General features: G+C 35.6%; 3 protein-coding genes and 2 non-coding genes across 6 annotated transcripts; 1 reads left to right on the top strand and 4 right to left on the bottom strand.

The window, feature by feature from the left end:
• Nucleotides 1–1,560: 1,560 nt before the first annotated feature.
• Nucleotides 1,561–9,678, bottom strand: LOC130739230 (protein farnesyltransferase subunit beta). Its single transcript, XM_057591481.1, has 14 exons — nt 9,495–9,678; nt 9,320–9,406; nt 9,139–9,244; nt 8,888–8,923; nt 8,282–8,364; nt 8,106–8,159; nt 7,685–7,736; nt 7,234–7,298; nt 6,350–6,406; nt 6,155–6,227; nt 5,948–6,034; nt 5,719–5,872; nt 5,503–5,612; nt 1,561–1,978 (listed from the first exon to the last, which is right to left on the bottom strand). Exons 1-14 carry the CDS (start codon nt 9,623–9,625, stop codon nt 1,739–1,741), a joined length of 1,335 nt encoding a protein of 444 aa, XP_057447464.1. The 5' UTR covers nt 9,626–9,678; the 3' UTR covers nt 1,561–1,738.
• On the bottom strand, nt 4,645–4,734 carry LOC130741664 (small nucleolar RNA snoR27). Its single transcript, XR_009020550.1, has one exon. It is a non-coding gene; the product is annotated as a small nucleolar RNA snoR27 (small nucleolar RNA).
• Nucleotides 4,825–4,916, bottom strand: LOC130741663 (small nucleolar RNA snoR26). The gene has a single exon (XR_009020549.1). It is a non-coding gene; the product is annotated as a small nucleolar RNA snoR26 (small nucleolar RNA).
• Nucleotides 9,679–12,125: 2,447 nt separating the features above from the next.
• LOC130739231 (formate dehydrogenase, mitochondrial) lies at nt 12,126–14,922 on the top strand. 2 transcript variants are annotated; one of them, XM_057591483.1, is made up of 7 exons: nt 12,126–12,261; nt 12,408–12,520; nt 12,830–13,001; nt 13,475–14,015; nt 14,199–14,323; nt 14,416–14,528; nt 14,643–14,922. In XM_057591483.1, the coding sequence occupies exons 2-7, from the start codon at nt 12,425–12,427 to the stop codon at nt 14,754–14,756; spliced, it is 1,161 nt and encodes a 386-aa protein (XP_057447466.1). In that variant the 5' UTR covers nt 12,126–12,261; nt 12,408–12,424; the 3' UTR covers nt 14,757–14,922. The 2 variants fall into 2 exon arrangements, with proteins under 2 accessions (XP_057447466.1, XP_057447465.1); XM_057591482.1 differs by lacking the exon at nt 12,126–12,261 and having other exon boundaries at nt 12,350–12,520.
• A 945-nt stretch (nt 14,923–15,867) lies between these two features.
• Nucleotides 15,868–18,770, bottom strand: LOC130739232 (photosystem I assembly factor PSA3, chloroplastic). The gene is made up of 3 exons (XM_057591484.1): nt 18,337–18,770; nt 17,455–17,619; nt 15,868–16,437 (listed from the first exon to the last, which is right to left on the bottom strand). The coding sequence occupies exons 1-3, from the start codon at nt 18,712–18,714 to the stop codon at nt 16,117–16,119; spliced, it is 864 nt and encodes a 287-aa protein (XP_057447467.1). The 5' UTR covers nt 18,715–18,770; the 3' UTR covers nt 15,868–16,116.
• Between the last annotated feature and the right edge of the window lie 537 nt (nt 18,771–19,307).

Below are 19,307 nucleotides of genomic sequence, written 5' to 3' on the forward strand. Positions count from 1 at the left end.
TGATGAAAATGATGTTTTAACGGTGTACTTTAATTTGTCTTTGTAAAATGAAAAGTCTTTAACTGTCTTTTGGATGGTGGCTATTGTTGAATTACAAAAACACATTTTTCTCTTTTGGTTTATGTGTGAGATGATTAATTTAACAATTAACGTTTGTTGACTAATGACTCTATCAAAATTCAAGCATATGAGACATGCAGGGGCCTGTCAACAAAGTTGAAATGTAAGAATTACATAAATATTTTGGATACTGACTAGTTTCAAAGTTTAAATGTTTTAATTTACAAAGTTACAATGAAATGATAATTTCAATCAATTTGAAGCAATAGTAATAAATGAGTTGGTTTCCCACTAAAAGCCCATTTTGCATACTTCTAATGGGGAAAAAACCAATGAAACCATAGGGGTGGATTGAGAGAATGTGTTTTTAGTTTTTACTCTCTTTTTTCAACTTCTAAACCAATGAAAACATCATTCCAATTAGCCATTTACAGCATCTTCAATGCAAGGTTCTTAGTTCTTATTTTGGAGTTAAGAATTAAGAACTTTACCATTGGAGGTGCTGACATGGACTCCTTAGTTCTTAAAAATAAGAACTCGGTTCTTATATAAAGAGTTTTGCTTTTTGAGTTATTAGCTTAAAATATTAATTATTTCTCTCTCATTCAAATTACTTTATTACTTTATGAGTTTTGTTTTATTATTTTATGAAAATAAAAAGTATAAATAATGTGGTTGGTGAGATCAAATGAATAGTGGTAAGAACTAAGAACTTATGGTTGGAGCAAAATTGCTTGAGAGTTGCTTAAACACATGTGACAATACGGGCCCACATAAATAGTGTTAAGAACTAAGAAATAAGAACTAGCATTGGAGATACTCTTAGTAGGCTCAACCCACCTTCCGTTAGCGTGTGGGAATAATTAATTTATGCAAATCCTCTCATATTTGGATAACAGCTACATTAGAAAAAATTAATCAGTCCAAGAAAAGATAATTTATGGAAAGTTATTTCTTAACTTCACAATTTCATACTTTGGTAAATTTAAATATTAAAAATAATTTATTTTATTCTATTCAAAGAAAAATTATTCTTTCAAACTTACTTGTATATCTCATTACTAAACACAAATCATTCTCTCCAACATAATCCTACCAAATTTAATTCTATTAAACTTGATCATCCCAAACTTCAAAACAAAGGAACCTTATTCCAACACTAGTTCTTAACCCTATCAAAGTGAGTAGGAAAAACCGTTCCTACTAGTCAATGAATGGATCAATATCCATACCCATCAAATTAGTAAACGAGTAGAGAAAATAATTATTAAATACATTTATGGGGATGCGGTATTTTTACCCACCGCAGGTTTTAACTGCTGGTGCCGGCAGGCATAGGTAATTTTGTCATTCCAAAGTAGAGTTCACACTCAATTTCTGCGCCATTAGTTAAATCAGAAGAAGGCAATAGCCATCAAGGGCCAAATTAGAGCGCGCATACAACACTTCAAAAGTCACAACAGACATATTGACCCAAAAGAAAAGAAAAAAATAATCACATAGCAATCAACTTCTGTTTTATGGAAGTCCTTATCTATATCAACAATGTCAAAAACACAGATAAATGAACGGAGTAATCCAATAATGTTTTTTTTATGATATTTCTAAGTAATGGTTCCAATAAATTAATTTTACATTCTACAGATAAAGCTACAAGTAGCTATAATCTGGTCACCGGTTACGACCCAGCAAAGAAGAACTCATGAGCTTCGCGATATCGTTCCAAAACAACGTTAAAGAGGGGGTGGATAGGTTCTAAAAGATTGGAATAGGGGCCCAATACTACCTTAGGCAGTGGTGGAGAGTCTGGATGCTTTGACCAGCTATATTGGCACACTGAGAGACCACTTAAACAGTAACATGTATGATAGTGATCTCTACGTTTACCCGGTTTATCTCTCAGTCCACCGTCTTGATCCTGCATTAAGCACAGATTAATTAATGGTTAACCAAAATTAAAAATTAAAAACAGAGCAATTATAATGAACTCCGGCCTGCAAGATAGCCAAAGACCGTGCCGATACTGGATGGCATTAACCCAATCACTAACAACCAAATGGATGAAACTTGAAAGCATTTTATATGATTACTAGAATAGACAAACAAAATAACGCAAATTTCAATAACTTGTAACTAGCATGCAAGTACAGTTAAGTTAGGATTGATTGAAGTAATCAGTCAAATGTCAAAAAAGGAGGTTGGTTTCAACGGGAAAAAGAAACCAATTACCAAAAGGTTAGGCTTTGTTTTTCAATTACTACAAATAGCAGGAAACTGAGTCAACCCTCTCTTCGGTGCAGAGCCAATTGATTCAGCCCAAAGGTCACAATTACATAAACTTGATAGGGTTAAATATGTTTTTAGGCTATCACATATAAGGGTGAATCTAAATTGGTCCCTAAAAACTTCTCGCATAGCTTTTGGTTCCGCCAAAAAGAAAATGACTTAATTGCAATTTTGGTCCCCCAACTTTGCCCTTTCTGTGAAAATCGTCCCCCAACTAAAAAATTAGCAAAAACCATCCTCAACGTTTACACTCCGTTGCAAAACTGGTCCGCCGTTACACTTCTGTCTAAAAACTAACGTTTTCTGGGTAAAAAATAAAAAAATAATAAAAAACATATGAACTTCATCATCTTCATCTCTTCCTTCATCTTCTTCCTCTCAGTTATCTTCATACCTTCAAACCCAAAATTCCAGAAAAAATAAAAAACGAAATCTTCATCCCACACACCCTCCACCGCCCCCACCCAAAAATCAAAATCCACAACCTCCATTATCCCCACCCCTAAATCGCAGCCCACAACCTCGACCCCTTAATCGCAACCTCATCTGCCCCCACCCCTAGATCGTAACCCAGCCAACCCACACTGACCCACCACCCCAACCACCATCGAACCCAAATAAAGGCAAAAGAGAAGTGTAGAAGAGTGTTGCTGACTATCGATGCATTCAGATCTGGGTGTTTTTGCTTTCTAAGAGGAACTGCAAGGTCGAATCTCGAGGGGGAAACAAAGGAACCAATCAGATCTGGATTTGGGGATTCTGGGGTAGGATTTGGATTTGGGATTTTTTTATTTGGTTTTGAATGTTCTCTAAATCATCAAAGAACCCATTGCAAATGCAATTGCTTACCGTTTGGACAAGTTCAGAGGCCAATTCGAATTCTGGGTGTGCAATAAATCAAGAACTTTGCAATTTGCATTGGGATAGATTTGTTTGGTGTGTGAATTGACAAATTCATGTTTCTCATTCTTGTTTTGGTTGGAATTCTCATCTTGGGTGCATGAAATTTGAGAGTTCTACATTTGGGGGATAAAGGGTGTTCAATTTGGGGGTGCTAATATGGTGCTAACTTTTGCTCTTATGATGAGGATTCAGCTGCTTTGAGGCCACGGCTTGGGGACACACTTGAGGGTTGTGTGGCATTGGTGTTGATGTACTTGGATACATCTGATATGTGCAATTCAATGGTTCAAATTGCTTTCAAAAAAATTGTAAATGAGATTCTTGAATTTAGATTTTTTTTTGTTTTTTCTGGAATTTTGTGTTTGAAGGTATGAAGATAACTGAGAGGAAGAAGATGAAGATGATGAAGTTCATGTGTCTTTTATTATTTTTTTATTTTTTACCCTGAAAACGTTAGTTTTCAGACGGAATTGTAACGGCGGACCAGTTTTGCAACAGAGTATAAACGTTGAGGATAGTTTTTGCTAATTTTTTAGTTGGGGGACGATTTTCGCATGAAGGACAAAGTTGGGGGACCAAAAGTGCAATTAAGCCAAAGAAAATTGAAATAAGGACATGTGACGGCATGACACATGTGGCTTAATTTTTTATCACTCATTAACCCCACGTGGTAATCCTAGTCAGGTGAAGGTTGTCCATGTGGACTTTTTCACATCAGTTTTAGTGCTTGCAAATTTTTCTGAGTCTGTTTTGGTCTCTTCTCTTCCTCTTTTTCCCTTTCCCAAACCCTAACACCACCTCCGGCGGAGGTGGCTATGGCTCCACCATTTTCCAGCGGCTTCTTCAACCTCTCATCTCTCCTCCCCTTTCCCCACCTACCCCAATTTCCCCTACATGTTCCCTCGCTCTAGAATATAAATTTGCAGGAGAAAGTAAAACAATCCGATTTAGAATGGAGGGTTACAAATGAACCTGGATTCAATAGAAGAAATCAGAGAGGTAGCAGCACACATCAAGGAGTACACGGCTAAACTAATTGCACCTAGAAGATCTGACTCAATAGGAAGATGAAGCAAGGTAACTTAGTTTTAAAAAGAAAAACAAGAGATTGCTTGGTTGGAATGTTGCACCTTATTGGCAAGGCCTATTTAGGGTAAGGGAAAATTTAGGCAACGGTGCATAGCATGCTCAAACAAATAGGTAGAACATATTCACATGATTCTTAAAGCTTAAAAAAACCAAGACATTCGATTCCCATTTAAGACCTGAAACTCTACCCGTGGAAAAAAAAAATTAAAAACCCACCCAAATCAAGCAAGCAGAAGCAAAGTAACAGCCGGAATTTATTTTTCCCTTCCGGTAGCTTTAAGCTCCCACCTTATAGATTCAAATCTCGTTGGATCTCAGCAGATTATGGTTATCTTCAATTCCATAAGGAAGTTTCAGATAGATAACGCAGTTTAACAGTAACATCACTGATCCATATATCTAACCACATAAAAAATAAATTTTAGAAAAAACGGATTGAGAAGCTAGGACTTTATTAGAAAAAATTCATACGAGAGATTGTAGAAAGAGCACCTCAGACTAATAATCCCCCATAAGCTTCTTCACTGACAATCAAAGTGCAAGGATAACGAATTGGCATTGCCCATCATTGATGCTCGTAAAACAGAAATGTAAAAAAGACCTTGAGGAAGATTGGAATTTGAAACACAGATCGCAGGGCTTGATTCTAAGAGTTACGAATTAATAGGAAGCCCTAATAAAGTGGATGAAGTTTTACGTTTGGGAGAGACAGGGGGTGGGTGGGGAAAGGGGAGGTGGAGGTGAAGGTCAAAGAAACCGCCAGATAACGGTGGAGCCATGGCCACCGCCGCCGCCGGAGGAGATATTTAGGTTTGGGGGAAGAGGAAGAGAATGGACCAAAACAGATTTGACAAATTTTGCAGGGACTAAAACTGATTTGAAAAAGTCCTCGTGGACTAGGATTACCACATAGCCTAGTGACTGGGCGAAAAATAACACACGCTTTATGACGTCAAGTCCTTATCAAATAAAAGAAATTCAGGGACCAATTTAGATTTACCCCTATATGTCAGGGATTAAAAACATATTTAACCCAATTTAAAATCTATACCTTCATCCATATGCATGTTTACTGAATATAGTGCTAGATAAATCAAAACTTAAAATGTTCAAATCTTGGATAAACATGGATCAAGACATGAAACTAATACATTAAATGCATACCTGTGAACATAAAAGAATATATTGTTGTAAGGCAATGCTATGAAAAAGTGGATCACTTGCTCTCCACTCATTGATGAAATCATAACCAATATTTTTAAAATCATATGAGCCTGCAAGGACATGACAAATGAAATTAGAAATAAATGAAGGTAGTGAACGAAAAATTTAATAACGTGGTGGTATAAATTTTCAAACATCTACTTCGAATCAACCTACCATCATGCCCAATATGGGAAGTTGCATGACTAGAGGTTCCATCCAAACTTTCTTTTTCTTCAGATTCGCCAGATATCGTACAAAACTGTGAGGCCTCTACCATTTGTTTATTTACAATGGTATGCAATCTTTGCAATAGTGCAACAGCACCTCCCTGATTAGTATGAAGCTACGATAAGCCAACTATATCACAAAGAAGCTGATGAAAAAAATAGGAAACTTCAATCACCTGCCAAAAGGAGTAACATCCATCCACCAATTTATTCGTTCTTCCCTGGAATCCACACTCCTTACCTTGACGGAATACCACCCACTCCTAATGCAAGGTGCAAGGCAACAGATGATTAAATCATTCACATTACATAAAGTGTGGACTACGTCAAAAGAAGTTCTTATAATTAATTGGAAGCCACTATGACAGGAACGATTCTCTTACAACTAAACGAGGCAGATCCAAGCGATTAACCTCACCAATCAAAATCATTGCAGCTAATCCGCAAAAGGTATACCTGATAAAAAAAACAGTGAAAATATAAGAAGACTTCTTATACGTCCTGGCTTGAATTCCACATAATATCAGTGGAAACTGAAAAGATAGAGTTGGGGGAGGGGGGCATATGATGATACATACCCACCATGAGCCTCAGAACCAGGCTCACCAGCAATGCCACCCTCATACGTTTGACAGCTGCATAGAGTATATAAAGCAAGTATTACTTTTTTCAGTTGACTACAGAATTGATTTATAGTGTGTTTGGATTATTAGTGTTGCATAGAAATTGTACAGTGCATGGTTTTCTATGCACCTGAAAACTAAGTTTTTGCAAAGGAACTATAAAGCTCGGTTTACTGAACTTTGCAATGTGCAAATGTAAAAACAAACAAGCTATTACACAGCTAGAAACCCAAAGTGCTGCAAAACCGTCAAATAGCCAGACAATAACGACCCAAAATAACACCGTCAAACAAAATAATCCAAGAGCATTTTAAAGAAACAAAAAAAATATGGAGAGAATTCAGTAATAACAATGCCACGGTGCCACCAAAACCGAGGTTATTTGGAATCTCAATTACTACCGGTGACTATACTTAAAAGCCCCATTTAAGGCCAAAAACAGTTCATGAAAGGGTTGTATTATAAAACATTTTGTTTTGACGCCAAAGAAATATTTAAGCACCCCAAAAGAGCAAATAAATAAATAAGAATAGAGAGAATTCAGTGGCACAATATGCCATACCACCGCTGTTGTGAGTAATGCAGCGTTTAATTGTTACCAGGGTCTTTACATAAAGGACCAATGTGAAGCTCCACATAGTTGATGAAGAGATCACAATTATGTTTTCTTAATGCCAGCTATGCTAACAAATTGATCTTAAGGAAAACTAGTAAACAATCAAAGCAGTAGAATTGAAGAAACAAAAATAATGAATTTAAGTTGTATGAAGATTTTGATCTAAACAATGCTCTCCAAGATGGAAACATACATCCAGATTTACTGACAAAATTGAACTAACCTTAAAATGTAGTCCCCAACGTTCTGGATCAGCTCATCATCCAAAATGTTCAAAATACTTGCAACCTGGATCCAAGAAGATTCTCTATGTTATGTAATAGATACCTTTTTATACCAGATAAAAATGTTCAAAATACTTGTAAACTGAATCCAACAAAATTCTCTATGTTATGTATTAGATACTTTTTTATACCAGATATAGCATAAAAAGCTCCCCTACCACAATGAAAATAATAGAGGATAATGATAGAAAAAGGTCTTAGTAAGCCTCAACTTTTACATCTTCATTCCTAACATGCTATCTGAGTCATGCCTAATACAAGGAAATAATCTTTCTAATAATGAGATTTATGCATGATGATGATCCACAAACAGAAATGTCTGAGCATATATATGTATCTACACATAAGCATGTACGCACCGACGACAGATAAAGAGATAAATCAACTTACAGAAATGGCAGTGTAGCAAGCTCGAACATCAATTTCTCCTTCATTGTGCATCCTGAATAAAGTAGTTCACAATTGAAAAAAAAAAAGAGTTAAAAAGATGGTTTCCCAAATAAATTCTACATGTGTCAAAAAGGCCGATAATTAGCATTAAGAAAGGTTCTAAACACACTATTCAAACTTGTGCATGGTGGCAGATTTTAATTTCTGCAGATTTAGCTCCATAGACACAAGCAAATCAAAATCTGTCAACATTCAAGGTGAATAGTGTGTGTCCAATCCATGTGTGCAAAATATATGCACTTTAACCATTACCGCATCAAGCCACCAGATACAACTAAAAATGGATATAGGACATTGAATGATTGAAATAACTTCATATATATTGTTAAATGAAGCTACAGAGGTCAATGTGATATCAAACCTGAATCCCCCATTTGGTTGTTTCATCCGCTGCAGAAACCCGTACAATTTATCTCTGAGGATCATATATTCAAAGTATCAAAAAAATCAATTCTAAATGAATGAGAGCTAACTCCAGCACATAAAAAATATACAGCTACTGTAAAATCTTTGATTGGAAGAGCAAAAACTGACCACCTATTAATTGATGCCAAAGATTTCTGACCACCCAAAGTAATGAGTGTATTGACCGCAGCATAAGTAGTAGCAAGATGAGGCATCTGAAGAAAACATCAATGATATCATCATTATGCTTTTTGAACAATGAAAAAGTGCAAAGAAAACAAATGCAACTTAAAATCTTGAGAAGTTTAATGCACTTTCCAAGACTTTAGTTACAGCAAAAAGAAAACTAACCCCAAAATTACAAGCCATAATTAAAAGGTACTAATTGACTAGAACTCAATCAACATTCAACAATAAAGAAAAAAATGGATAAAAATACAGTCAAAACTAATTAAACAGAACTGGTTCCACCTCAAACCAATCAAATTCAACAATGCTGTTAAACATCCCTTAGACATATTCTCCTTTTTTTTGGACATATTCTCCTTAGTCTTTGTAAAATAAGAAGCTATTATGGAAGCATAGTTTACTTTACAACTAAGCACAGTCACAGTATCAGCTAATATTTTATTCTTATACAAAAGAGTTGATAACTAGAGAAAATAAAATGCAATCAAAGAGAAGCTTATAATCAAATTAAACTAGACCATAGGGCAAAAATAAAGAGTAGTTGCTTGCCTGGCCTGGTCCCCCAGCATATCCACCATTTGGATCCTGTCAGTATACAAAAAAACAAGATTCATGAAGGGCTATACAATGGGGTAAGAAGGAAAAGATCAAAATTGTTACACTGCAAACAGTCCAAGCCTATTTCTGGATTGTTAAAACATGCATTCTAGACATTGTAACATGGTAATAATAAAATTTCACCCATGATTTTCCTTTGCCAAAAACAGAAAAAATAATGATTGAGAAGCAAAAAAGGAAACCTGGCAACGGTTAAGAAAATCAATGGTGTGATCTTCGAGTTCATCATCGATGGATTCACCCAAGAGAGCAATGGAGTGGAGAATCCAATAGCAGAGCCATGGTCGACTGTAAAACCAAAACACACAATTAATTTCAGAATAACAGAAAATTGCAAACAGTAGCAGAGAGTGTGAGAGAGACTTGGCGTCCAAGACGGAAAACGCGGGACCGAGGTGGCGGAGGCCTTTGGAGAGATACTCAGCGTGTTTATCACGTTGCAGCTCCACCCTGCAAAGACAACCAGAGAAGAGATGAGAAACCTGTGACGGAGGAGATGGAGGATGGAGAGATTGTGAAGAGAGAGAGAGGGACTGACATGAGGGATTGTGCGTTGGGAGGAATGGTGGCGAAGAGTTGGTAAATCTGAAACACCTGCGACTCCACCATCCACTGATCGCGCTGACTCACCGTCGCCGTCGCCGTCGCCGTCGCCGCCGCTTCTTCCATCTCGCTCTCCGTTCGTGGTGAAGTGTCCGTCACTGTATTGATTTGTGAAGTGGCTTGTCAGTAGAAACTGCGAGAAGAAGCGTCTCGTTTTTTTTTTTCTCACCTTGGGGAATGGGCGGGCCTAGGCCTGTGAATGACCCTTTGTCCAGGCCCAAACCACTTGGATGATTTTTATTTTGTTCCCTAAGTAATATTATTATTGTTGTGACAAAAATATGTGATATTATATTATTACACCTAAAAGCTAAAACAAAGAGTAAAGGGGAGGTCAGGTAAGTCAAATAGGTTGTGAATGATGAATTAACATATTTAGATCCTATATATAATATGACTTTAATGGATATGCACTGACAGTATAAAATAGTTTTACACAGTCATCCAATCAAAACATGCCACATAAGAGAGCTAATTACATTTGACTTTAATTTTAATTAAAAGAATAAGATATTTTCTGATTTGGCGGAATTCAATTGGATGTCTGTGTAAAACTATTTTACACTGTCAGTGCATATTCATTAAACTCTTATAATATATAATAATAAATAATTTGAATGCTTATGATCGAAAGTGAAATATTTGGTCTAAATTACCATTATGTTCGAAGTGATATTAGGTTTATAGAGGTTCTATTGTGAGCTTGTGACTATTGTGAGAATATTAAATTATGATCACATTTTCATACATGAATGGTACATATTGAAAGTTATATATTTAACATTCACTTTTTAACAAAATTATTATTTGATTTTATGTTGTAGTCTTAACTCTTTATGGTCAGAAGAATTTGTCAAAGCCATGAAAATATTAGCATCTAGCCTTTCTAATGTGCAGCCGAAGGTAATATAAAAATATGAGAATAAATTACGACGGTTAAATTTAATTAAGAAACATTTATATTAAAATAATTTAAAAGTTATGAAAAAGTCACATGATTTTATATTTTAATTTTGAGGGGCTTGTGCATAGGGATGGCAGTGGGTAGGGTACTATAGTACTCATCCCCGTACCCGCGTTTTCAAAAGATACCCGTATCCGCCCTCATACCCGCGTGGGTAGCAATTTGAATGCCCGTACCCGTCCCCGTACCCTCTGGGTAGCAAAAAAAGAGTATTCATTAAAAATACAAAAGTCTATCCAAATATTTAATAACTAAAATAATTCATTTTTAAAAGAGTAAGTTAGAAAGTTATGACTTTAATTAAGTTTGTTGTTATATATATACTTCTAAGTGTGTAATATATAATAAAATTAATTAATAAAGTGTGTGTGGGTATGGGGCGGGTTGGGTACTATAATACCCATATCCGCACCCGTACCCACTATTTTTTTGCGGGTAGTTACTCATACCCAACCTCATACCCATCTAACAGGTTTTTACCCTATTCATTGTGGGTATTTTTAGCGGGTACCCTATGGGTCCGATACCCATTATCATCCCTACTCGTGCATCCAAGTAATCCAATTGGTAGAGGTGACGAAGCTACTATTGCCGAAAGTGTTTTCAATGAGTTCATAAATAAAGACATTTGTACAACTTTTAAAACTTTATAATACGACATTACTAAAATAACCCTCAAATATGTATACTATCCATCACGTTTTCAATTATAATTCGCCAAGTTCCATGTACCCAAGTATCAATCAAGTTAATTTCAAATTTCCAAAAATGGATCAGTCAAGTTATATGGAGGACCTACCGAATTGCCCAGTTGGTGAATTATTGTTAGCACAACTTGGAATGAAACAAGAAATGATCATGGTTGTTGAGAATATAACCATTGTTTCAAAATCTTTTCCGAAAATCACATTGATAATTAATTCTTGTTCTAAAAACAAGAAATGAATGGAATGATCATTCATTTCTTATCCATTAATAATTCTAGAAAATTGTGAAGATAATTCTAGAAAATTTGACTTGACCTATCCATTAATAATAATTGTAGTTAATAATTAATAATATTTTATTATTTTATTTATTAATTGTAAAAATATCCATTTTCTCATATTAATTAAAAAAATTACTATTAATTTGAATTACAATTATTATCACAACTTAAGAAATTTTTCATAAATAATAATATTCATAATAGTAAGTAGTAAAAGTGAAATTGACTTGACCTCCACATTAATAATAATATTAATTAATTATCAATAACCTTTTATATTATTCATCATATTAATTATAATTAACAAATATTTTAATTTCTCATATTTAAATTTAAACATTAGTATTATTTAAATTTTAATTACTAATCACAAATTCAGGAAAAAAAATTCAATAGTAATAGTAATAAGTAAAATTGACATGACCTTTACATTAATAATAATATGAATTAGTCATCAATAACTTTTTATATCTACAAATAATTTTAAAAATTTTCAATTTCTCATTTATTAAAATTAAGATAAAATATGTTTCAAAAAAAATTAAAAGATAAAATTGTGGTGGTATTAATTAAATAAGATAAAAAAGTAGATAATAGTGACACGTAAGTTGAACATAGGCAACGAAAGCAACAACAGTAACATAAATTGAACTTATTAGTTGAAACGCGACAAGTACAAAGAACAGAGCGAGTACTCGTCTTCAACTGTTGTATTGTACAGTACTCTTCTTCAGTTCGCCCCTTCCTCAGGTACGCTCTCTTTCTTTCTCTCTCAGCCTCCGTTTACTGTAATGTCTGCTGATCTAATTTGATTCTCTTTTCTCTTTCACTATATAAACCCCTTTCTACTCTCACACTTCAATGCAACTCACTCACTCTCAATTTTCCAATTTCAGTGAAAACTACCATCGCTATGGCCATGAAACGTGCTGCTTCCTCTGCTGTTCGTTCCCTTCTCACTGCTCCAACACCAAACCCTTCTTCTTCCATTTTCTCTAGGAACCTTCATGTATGTATTTGCTTTCAAACCCTGTCTCTGTTTTACTTGTCTTTTCCTTCAAATTAACCTATCATTCTTCAGCTTGTAATATAGATTGTGCTATTTCTCAAGTTGTGATTGCTTTTCTTCTCTTGCATGCGTGATCCGTGACATTCACGCGATGCTTGCGTTGAAATTTTCTCAACTATGTCTTTGTTAATTTTTATTAGGTTTTTTTATTTGCTTTTGCATTGGAATAAATATATGTTAGGGAATAATTTTATTTTATAATTATACATGTACTTTGGTTAATTGTGTGTTTTTCTCCCATGTTTATAGGCCTCTGGTGGAAAGAAGAAGATTGTGGGGGTGTTCTACAAGGCTAATGAGTATGCTGCCCTCAATCCCAATTTTGTGGGTTGTGTTGAAGGAGCACTGGGAATTCGCGAGTGGCTCGAAGCACAGGGTCATGAATATATCGTCACTGATGACAAAGAAGGACTTGATTCTGGTTCGCATTTTGTCAAATTTTGCCAAATCATTTATTCACCTTCATATAACAACATTATCTTGAAAGTGAAAAGTAGTTTAATCCAATATGATAGGTGTCATTTTAAGATTTTTTTAAACAATTTATTATCTTCTTTTTGATCTTACACAGTTCTGTAAATTTACCTGAATTAAAAAACTTGCAATTGAGAAAGCATGAATCAGTCATATAGAGGTTAAGTCTTTTCAAGATTGTTAATTTCTTCTCACAAATACTGAATGAATTATCTGCTTTAGGCTCATGCATTTTGAAATTACCACCAGCTACACTCACCCTCTTCTTTGAAAATAATAAAACAAGAGAGCAAAGTGTAAATTTCTAAACAAGAAAAGTGTCATTGTATTAATGTTTGCCTCAAGGGAGGTTAGTGCTATTATCTCTGAAGTTTTTATGATTGCTTGAACTTATATGATTATTGGTTGTCCTGTTGGCAGAACTTGAGAAACACATTCCTGATCTCCATGTCCTCATATCTACCCCATTTCACCCGGCCTATGTGACTGCTGAGAGAATCAAGAAAGCGAAAAATTTAGAGCTGCTTTTGACTGCTGGCATTGGTTCTGATCACATTGACCTCAATGCTGCCGCTGCTGCTGGTTTAACTGTGGCTGAGGTCACGGGAAGCAACACCGTGTCCGTTGCAGAGGATGAACTCATGAGAATCCTCATTCTAGTGAGGAATTTCTTGCCTGGGTACCATCAGGCCATTACTGGAGAATGGAATGTTGCTGGCATTGCTCATAGAGCTTATGATCTTGAAGGAAAGACCATAGGAACGGTTGGTGCCGGACGAATTGGGAAGCTTTTACTCCAAAGGTTGAAACCTTTTAACTGTAATCTTCTATATCATGATCGCCTTAAGATGGAACCCGAATTGGAGAAGGAAATTGGAGCGAAGTTTGAGGAGGACCTAGATGCAATGCTTCCAAAGTGTGATGTTATTGTTATCAACACCCCTCTCACTGATAAGACAAGGTATAATTTAACATCAATCTACTAAAATTATTTTTTACTATTGGAATGTGAAATCATGTATTATATTCCATTATTCCAGGCTTTTTGTTTTATTGGTGAAACAAGGGGTTATACATGAATATTCGAACTCTTTGATAATTTCCCTTTAATGAGTGGTATGAACTAATGTTTTCTGTGATTCAGAGGATTGTTCGACAAAAATAGAATTGCTAAGTTGAAGAAGGGTGTCTTGATTGTTAACAATGCTCGAGGGGCAATTATGGACACCCAAGCAGTTGCTGATGCTTGCTCTAGTGGGCACATTGCAGGTAATTCTAAAACAGATGACAAAATATGTGTGTTTCCAGCCAAACATGAAACTATCTTTGAAGTAACCTAACACACTGAATTTTGTCTATAGGTTATAGTGGCGATGTTTGGTTCCCGCAACCAGCTCCAAAAGATCATCCATGGCGCTACATGCCTAACCATGCTATGACTCCTCACATTTCTGGTACCACCATTGATGCACAGGTAATTTAAATTTTTAGATATTAACATGCTTTACTTATGAGTATGACTGAGTTTTTTCAATACATTTGTTCTGTTCTTGGTGAGTACTTACAATTATCAATGAATCTTTCTCAGTTACGTTATGCTGCTGGGGTCAAAGATATGCTGGAGAGGCACTTTAAGGGTGAAGACTTCCCTGAACAAAACTACATTGTCAAGGAGGGTCAACTAGCAAGCCAATATCGTTGAAGTAGTGTGTATCAGAGTGGTTCCAATCTTCCATTTTTAAGGCCAGACTAAATAAAGATATGTAGGGCATTTTACTGATGTACTTGCTTTTATCGGATGGAAGAGTCAAAATAAGCGAATTAATCGATGAATTAATAAAATGTTAGACTTTCATGTTCTTGTTAAAGATTGACACAGTTGGATAAGTTATCCACAATTTGAATACATTATCTTGAAGATGAAGTTGAATATATTATCTTAAAGTAATAAACTATTGAAATTGAAATCTTAAACTAATATTGTTCATAAAATCTAAAGGATAGAATTTGTTCCAAAAGGTATTGAAGAAATAATATTCTTATCATTGATTAGTTTAAGATTTCAATTGATTAGATAAAAAATAAATGATGATGATGTTGATAATCCTGATCCACTCTCAAATCACTCCCTTTCAAGTTTCAACATATTCTATAATCTCTATTATAAAATGAAATTTATGTGAGTCTCGTCACTCTAAATAGAAAAGAATATATTCACTCACGCATTATGTCACTATTCTTTTTTCGAAGACCAATAATAAATAATGATGATGCTAATGATACACTCTCTAAACACCCCCTTCCCTTCAACATATTCCTTGTTACTGAATGAAATTTATGTGAGTCTCATCACTCAAGTTGTGGGTTCTACCAAATAAGGAGTGAAGAACATATAATCTAAGTGAGATTCACATTAATTTCATACAATAATATTAAAGAATGTATTTCTAGCTATAATTGGAAAAGATAGAGGTGTTACAAGTGTTACTCATTTTACTTTTTGAGTACATATACTCCATAACTTGGAAGATTTAAAGATTAATCTTAGAAGAAGTTGTACCAGTAATAAGTTATGGCAATCTCTAAATATGTATCTTACTGTATTCTCACTTGATTAATCTTCCAATTAATGATTATAATTTTACATTTTCTCTATTAATGTACCCTTTCACTTTTGATTAGCTAATTATTTTTAACACCTTCTGGTGTCTATTAATTGCCACAATACATGTTGTCAATTTGTAACAACTAACAAGCAGGATGATGAAGGAAAGAACTGGATCACTTGAAAGTTGGGGGGGGGGGGGGGGGGATTTGAGAAACAACTTATTATTTTGTTCTTTTACTAACATTGTAAAATAATTACACGGAATATCTGCATCTTCAAAAAAAGTAATACCCCAGGTTTCAATATGGATCTGAAAAATAATAGAATAAGATCTAGGATCAGGGGGGATCACTGTAATTTTCTCTGTGAGTATCCAGAAAGGCTAAAACAGCCAAGTTTCCGAGGTATAATTTCATTCAATACACGAGTGTTAAAAATCACAGGCTTCACCTGGTTAAGTCTCACTATTTTGTCTAAGGAACTGGAGATCTTTCATCTGCAGTTCAACAGCTTCTTTTGATGGGAGCTTGAAATCTGGAACATCATAATCAATAACTCCTGCTGCTACTTTCTCTGCCTTTTCTTTGACAAGGCGCTCGATCTCTTGTCCCTGAACTGATGGAAAAACAGTACTAAGCATAGTAGTCAGCAATAACTCGTCTTCTTGCTCTACAGGGTCCTTCCAAAAAGAACAAACATAGATAGCATCAAGAGCCTTCTGGACTCGAATCTCCATTGGTAAAGCCGGAGGTGCAGTCTTTAGCTTTGCCCGTCTCTACAGTGTTGAACATAATTTTTTTCAGTCGTTGGGGCAGTAGCATATAATTATAACTTTCAGCTTCAGTGAAATCAAAGCATCAAGCATACAGGTGGAGCATTAGTGACATAAATAGCTGGACCATTTACCATTTACAGCACTCCCTGAATACAGAATGAATGGACATCTACGTAATTTTATGTTTTATTGGAAGGCCCATTTCACAAATGATGGAAATGATGTTGATACATATGACACAATGAATCACAGTGCAAGAGCTACTAGAAAAGTAAGTTTTTTATAGTAACTATTTGACGATGCCAAGAAAAGAATGTTCCATTAGCAGTTTTTTTGCCATTGTGGTAAGCTATTGTACAAATTTATTTTCATTACATAGAGGATTTATTTAGGCTGGAGTAAAACATTAACCTGTTAAACTCTCATATTGACTAGAGATATGGCCAAATAAGTCCTTATATAGGGTAAAGCAATCATCAGTTCATCACCTCTAAGCCAGTTTTTGGGGGTAGAGTTAAGTCTAACTCAAATTGTAAGATGGTATTAGAGTCAATCTTGGATCAATTTATCGGAGGCCATCCATATATAGGCCACCTGCAAATGCCCAGCTCTAGTCATGAAGGGGTGTGTCGAAAAGTATCACATTGACTAGAGATGTGATAAACTAAATCCTTAAAAATGGTAGAGCAACCCTCACACCTAAGCTAACTTTTAGGGTAGCGTACTACCTAACCCAAATCTAAGATGGTGTTAGAACCATGCTAATGATCGTATCAAACAAGAGAATAATGATAAGCTTTGCAGAAACCCTTTAAAGCCAACATGTCTTCGGACTATTGTGTTAACTGTTTAGAGTTTAGACTTCAGACAAGATATTCAGAGTGACTCAGTCAGTTAATGCAAACTGACATACGAGTAGTTCCCTTCAAATGCAGCATGATTTAAAATGGAATGGCTTTCAAAGATGGATACACAACAACTGGTCACAGTGATATTCATCGGGAGATGGAGACCAACCTCTCTTGCCTCATTCATCAAGGCTATGAACGTCTGCTCCTCAAATTCAATGTCATCCGAGACGCGGAGCCTCGCCGCACCTTCCAAAATCTCCTCAGTTTTGAGAAGACCTGCACCAATGGCTGCTAGCCAACAGCATAACAGAACATAGAGAGGCTCCCCTTCCTAGACACAACAAAATAACACCAAGTCAGACACACAATCATTCACCCATTCCAGTTTTAGCACACCAAAACCAAAACCAACTGATACCACAAAACAATGTGCAGAATAAAAAGGGAAAAAAAATGGATTAACCTTCATCGTTTGTAGGGTGCTAGATTGATTTTAAATCATGAAACCAGCCTCATTAAGTTTGACTTCAAAACCCAAAAGTCAAAATTTGATTATGGACTGGGGCTTAAACAATTCATTACCATTCTTCGGGTGTGTTTGGGTAAACAGCTTAGGATGGTCAGCTCTTATCGCAGAAGCGCTTATTCATAAACTAAGCTAATTCGAGGAACTTATTGAAATAAAGCTGAAAATAAGTTATGGATAAGCATAAGCGCTTAGCCGCTTATTCATAAGCTCTCTCAAACATTTGCATAAGCGCTTATGCTATATAAGCTAAACTCAAGCTCCTCCAAACGGGGCATCATCAAATTTAAGCTTATACAGTTCAAGTTTTGACTTCTGACCATGAAATCAACTTCTTTTAAGTTCAAATATAACACCCAAGGTCCAAATTCGATTACGAGGCGAATTTAAATAATTCATTGTCAACCTTGTCTTTAAGTACACAAAGATAGAATTTTGAGCATACTTTCAACATCATGAGTTAAAACTAGAGAAACCCAGATGAGAGTTTGTTAACGGGGTGCAAGCTAAATAATCCAATACCTTTCCTCGTCGCTTTTGGAACTGATAAAAAGCTTTGGAATCAGCAATACTACACTTCTTGCCAACCCGTCTTCGAAACTCAGCAAAATCAACGAGGTCATCACCAACACCACCTTCATCAGCCATGATCCTAGCGAGGAGGCCAACTACTGGAAGCGCACCGATGACCTTGTTAGCGAAGCTGGCAAACGAGTTCGGTTTCTCCATGTAAGCTCTGATGGTGAAGTGAGCTGCAGCTCTGGAAGCTGTGGCGGAGCGTTGAGGGTGAACATGGTGGCGGAGGAAGAGGAGAGAAGATGGAGAGGTGAGTTTGGAGAAATGATGGGGTTGGAGAGATGAAGATGGGGATAGTGGAGAAGTGGATTTTAACACCACCATGTTTGGAAAACAGAGGAGGGAGAGGGTTTTGGAGGTTAATCTCGTTGAGTTTGTTTCCTGGCCTCTCGTTTATATATGTTATCCGGGTTGTTCTTTTTTTGGTCTTTGGATTGAAGATTTAAAATAAATAAAAAATCTAGAGGTTTTTGATTCATTTACACTCAATTGCTTAATTAACATAATAAAATTTTTACAATAATAACTATTATAACTATTATGTGGGAAGGTGTAAGTATTTGACATGTAGAGCACAAGAACCATGAAATATCATTGAGAAACCTTCTGGCTTCTACCAACTCATAGAACGCATTTTGAATGATTCGTCCAGCCTTGATCGCACTGCTACTCGAGCGAAAACAACCATTCATATTAAGCTTAACCTGTGAACCGGACAATAAGACAGACCAAGTGAGGAAGTTGATCCCGGTAAGAAATGGCGATGTTGTCCAAGAAAATATCACAATCTTTTAACGATGGTGCAATACGACATCAATTGTCTAAGGATTATCATCAAAAGTTGCATTGTTCCACCAACGCCAAATCCACCAAATGTTAAAAACAAACCTACAATGCTCATGATGATGTTTGTGCAA

This window comes from Lotus japonicus, chromosome 2, assembly GCF_012489685.1.
Source record: "Lotus japonicus ecotype B-129 chromosome 2, LjGifu_v1.2".
Lineage (NCBI taxonomy): Eukaryota > Viridiplantae > Streptophyta > Magnoliopsida > Fabales > Fabaceae > Lotus > Lotus japonicus.

Bases quoted from the DNA above. Each gene is read 5' to 3' on its own strand.
- LOC130739231 (XM_057591483.1), top strand. From the start codon at position 12,425: ATGGCCATGAAACGTGCTGCTTCCTCTGCTGTTCGTTCCCTTCTCACT. The intron at 14,016-14,198 runs GTATAATTTAAC...TCTGTGATTCAG, and splicing joins CCTCTCACTGATAAGACAAG to AGGATTGTTCGACAAAAATA. The intron at 14,529-14,642 runs GTAATTTAAATT...AATCTTTCTCAG, and splicing joins GTACCACCATTGATGCACAG to TTACGTTATGCTGCTGGGGT.
- LOC130739232 (XM_057591484.1), bottom strand. From the start codon at position 18,714: ATGGTGGTGTTAAAATCCACTTCTCCACTATCCCCATCTTCATCTCTC. The intron at 17,620-18,336 runs GTATTGGATTAT...TGTTGTGTCTAG, and splicing joins TCCAAAAGCGACGAGGAAAG to GAAGGGGAGCCTCTCTATGT. The intron at 16,438-17,454 runs GTTGGTCTCCAT...TCAACACTGTAG, and splicing joins TGATGAATGAGGCAAGAGAG to AGACGGGCAAAGCTAAAGAC.
- LOC130739230 (XM_057591481.1), bottom strand. From the start codon at position 9,625: ATGGAAGAAGCGGCGGCGACGGCGACGGCGACGGCGACGGTGAGTCAG. The intron at 8,160-8,281 runs GTGGTCAGTTTT...TATGATCCTCAG, and splicing joins TCTTTGGCATCAATTAATAG to AGATAAATTGTACGGGTTTC. The intron at 6,228-6,349 runs GTATGTATCATC...TTTTTTTATCAG, and splicing joins GGTTCTGAGGCTCATGGTGG to GTATACCTTTTGCGGATTAG.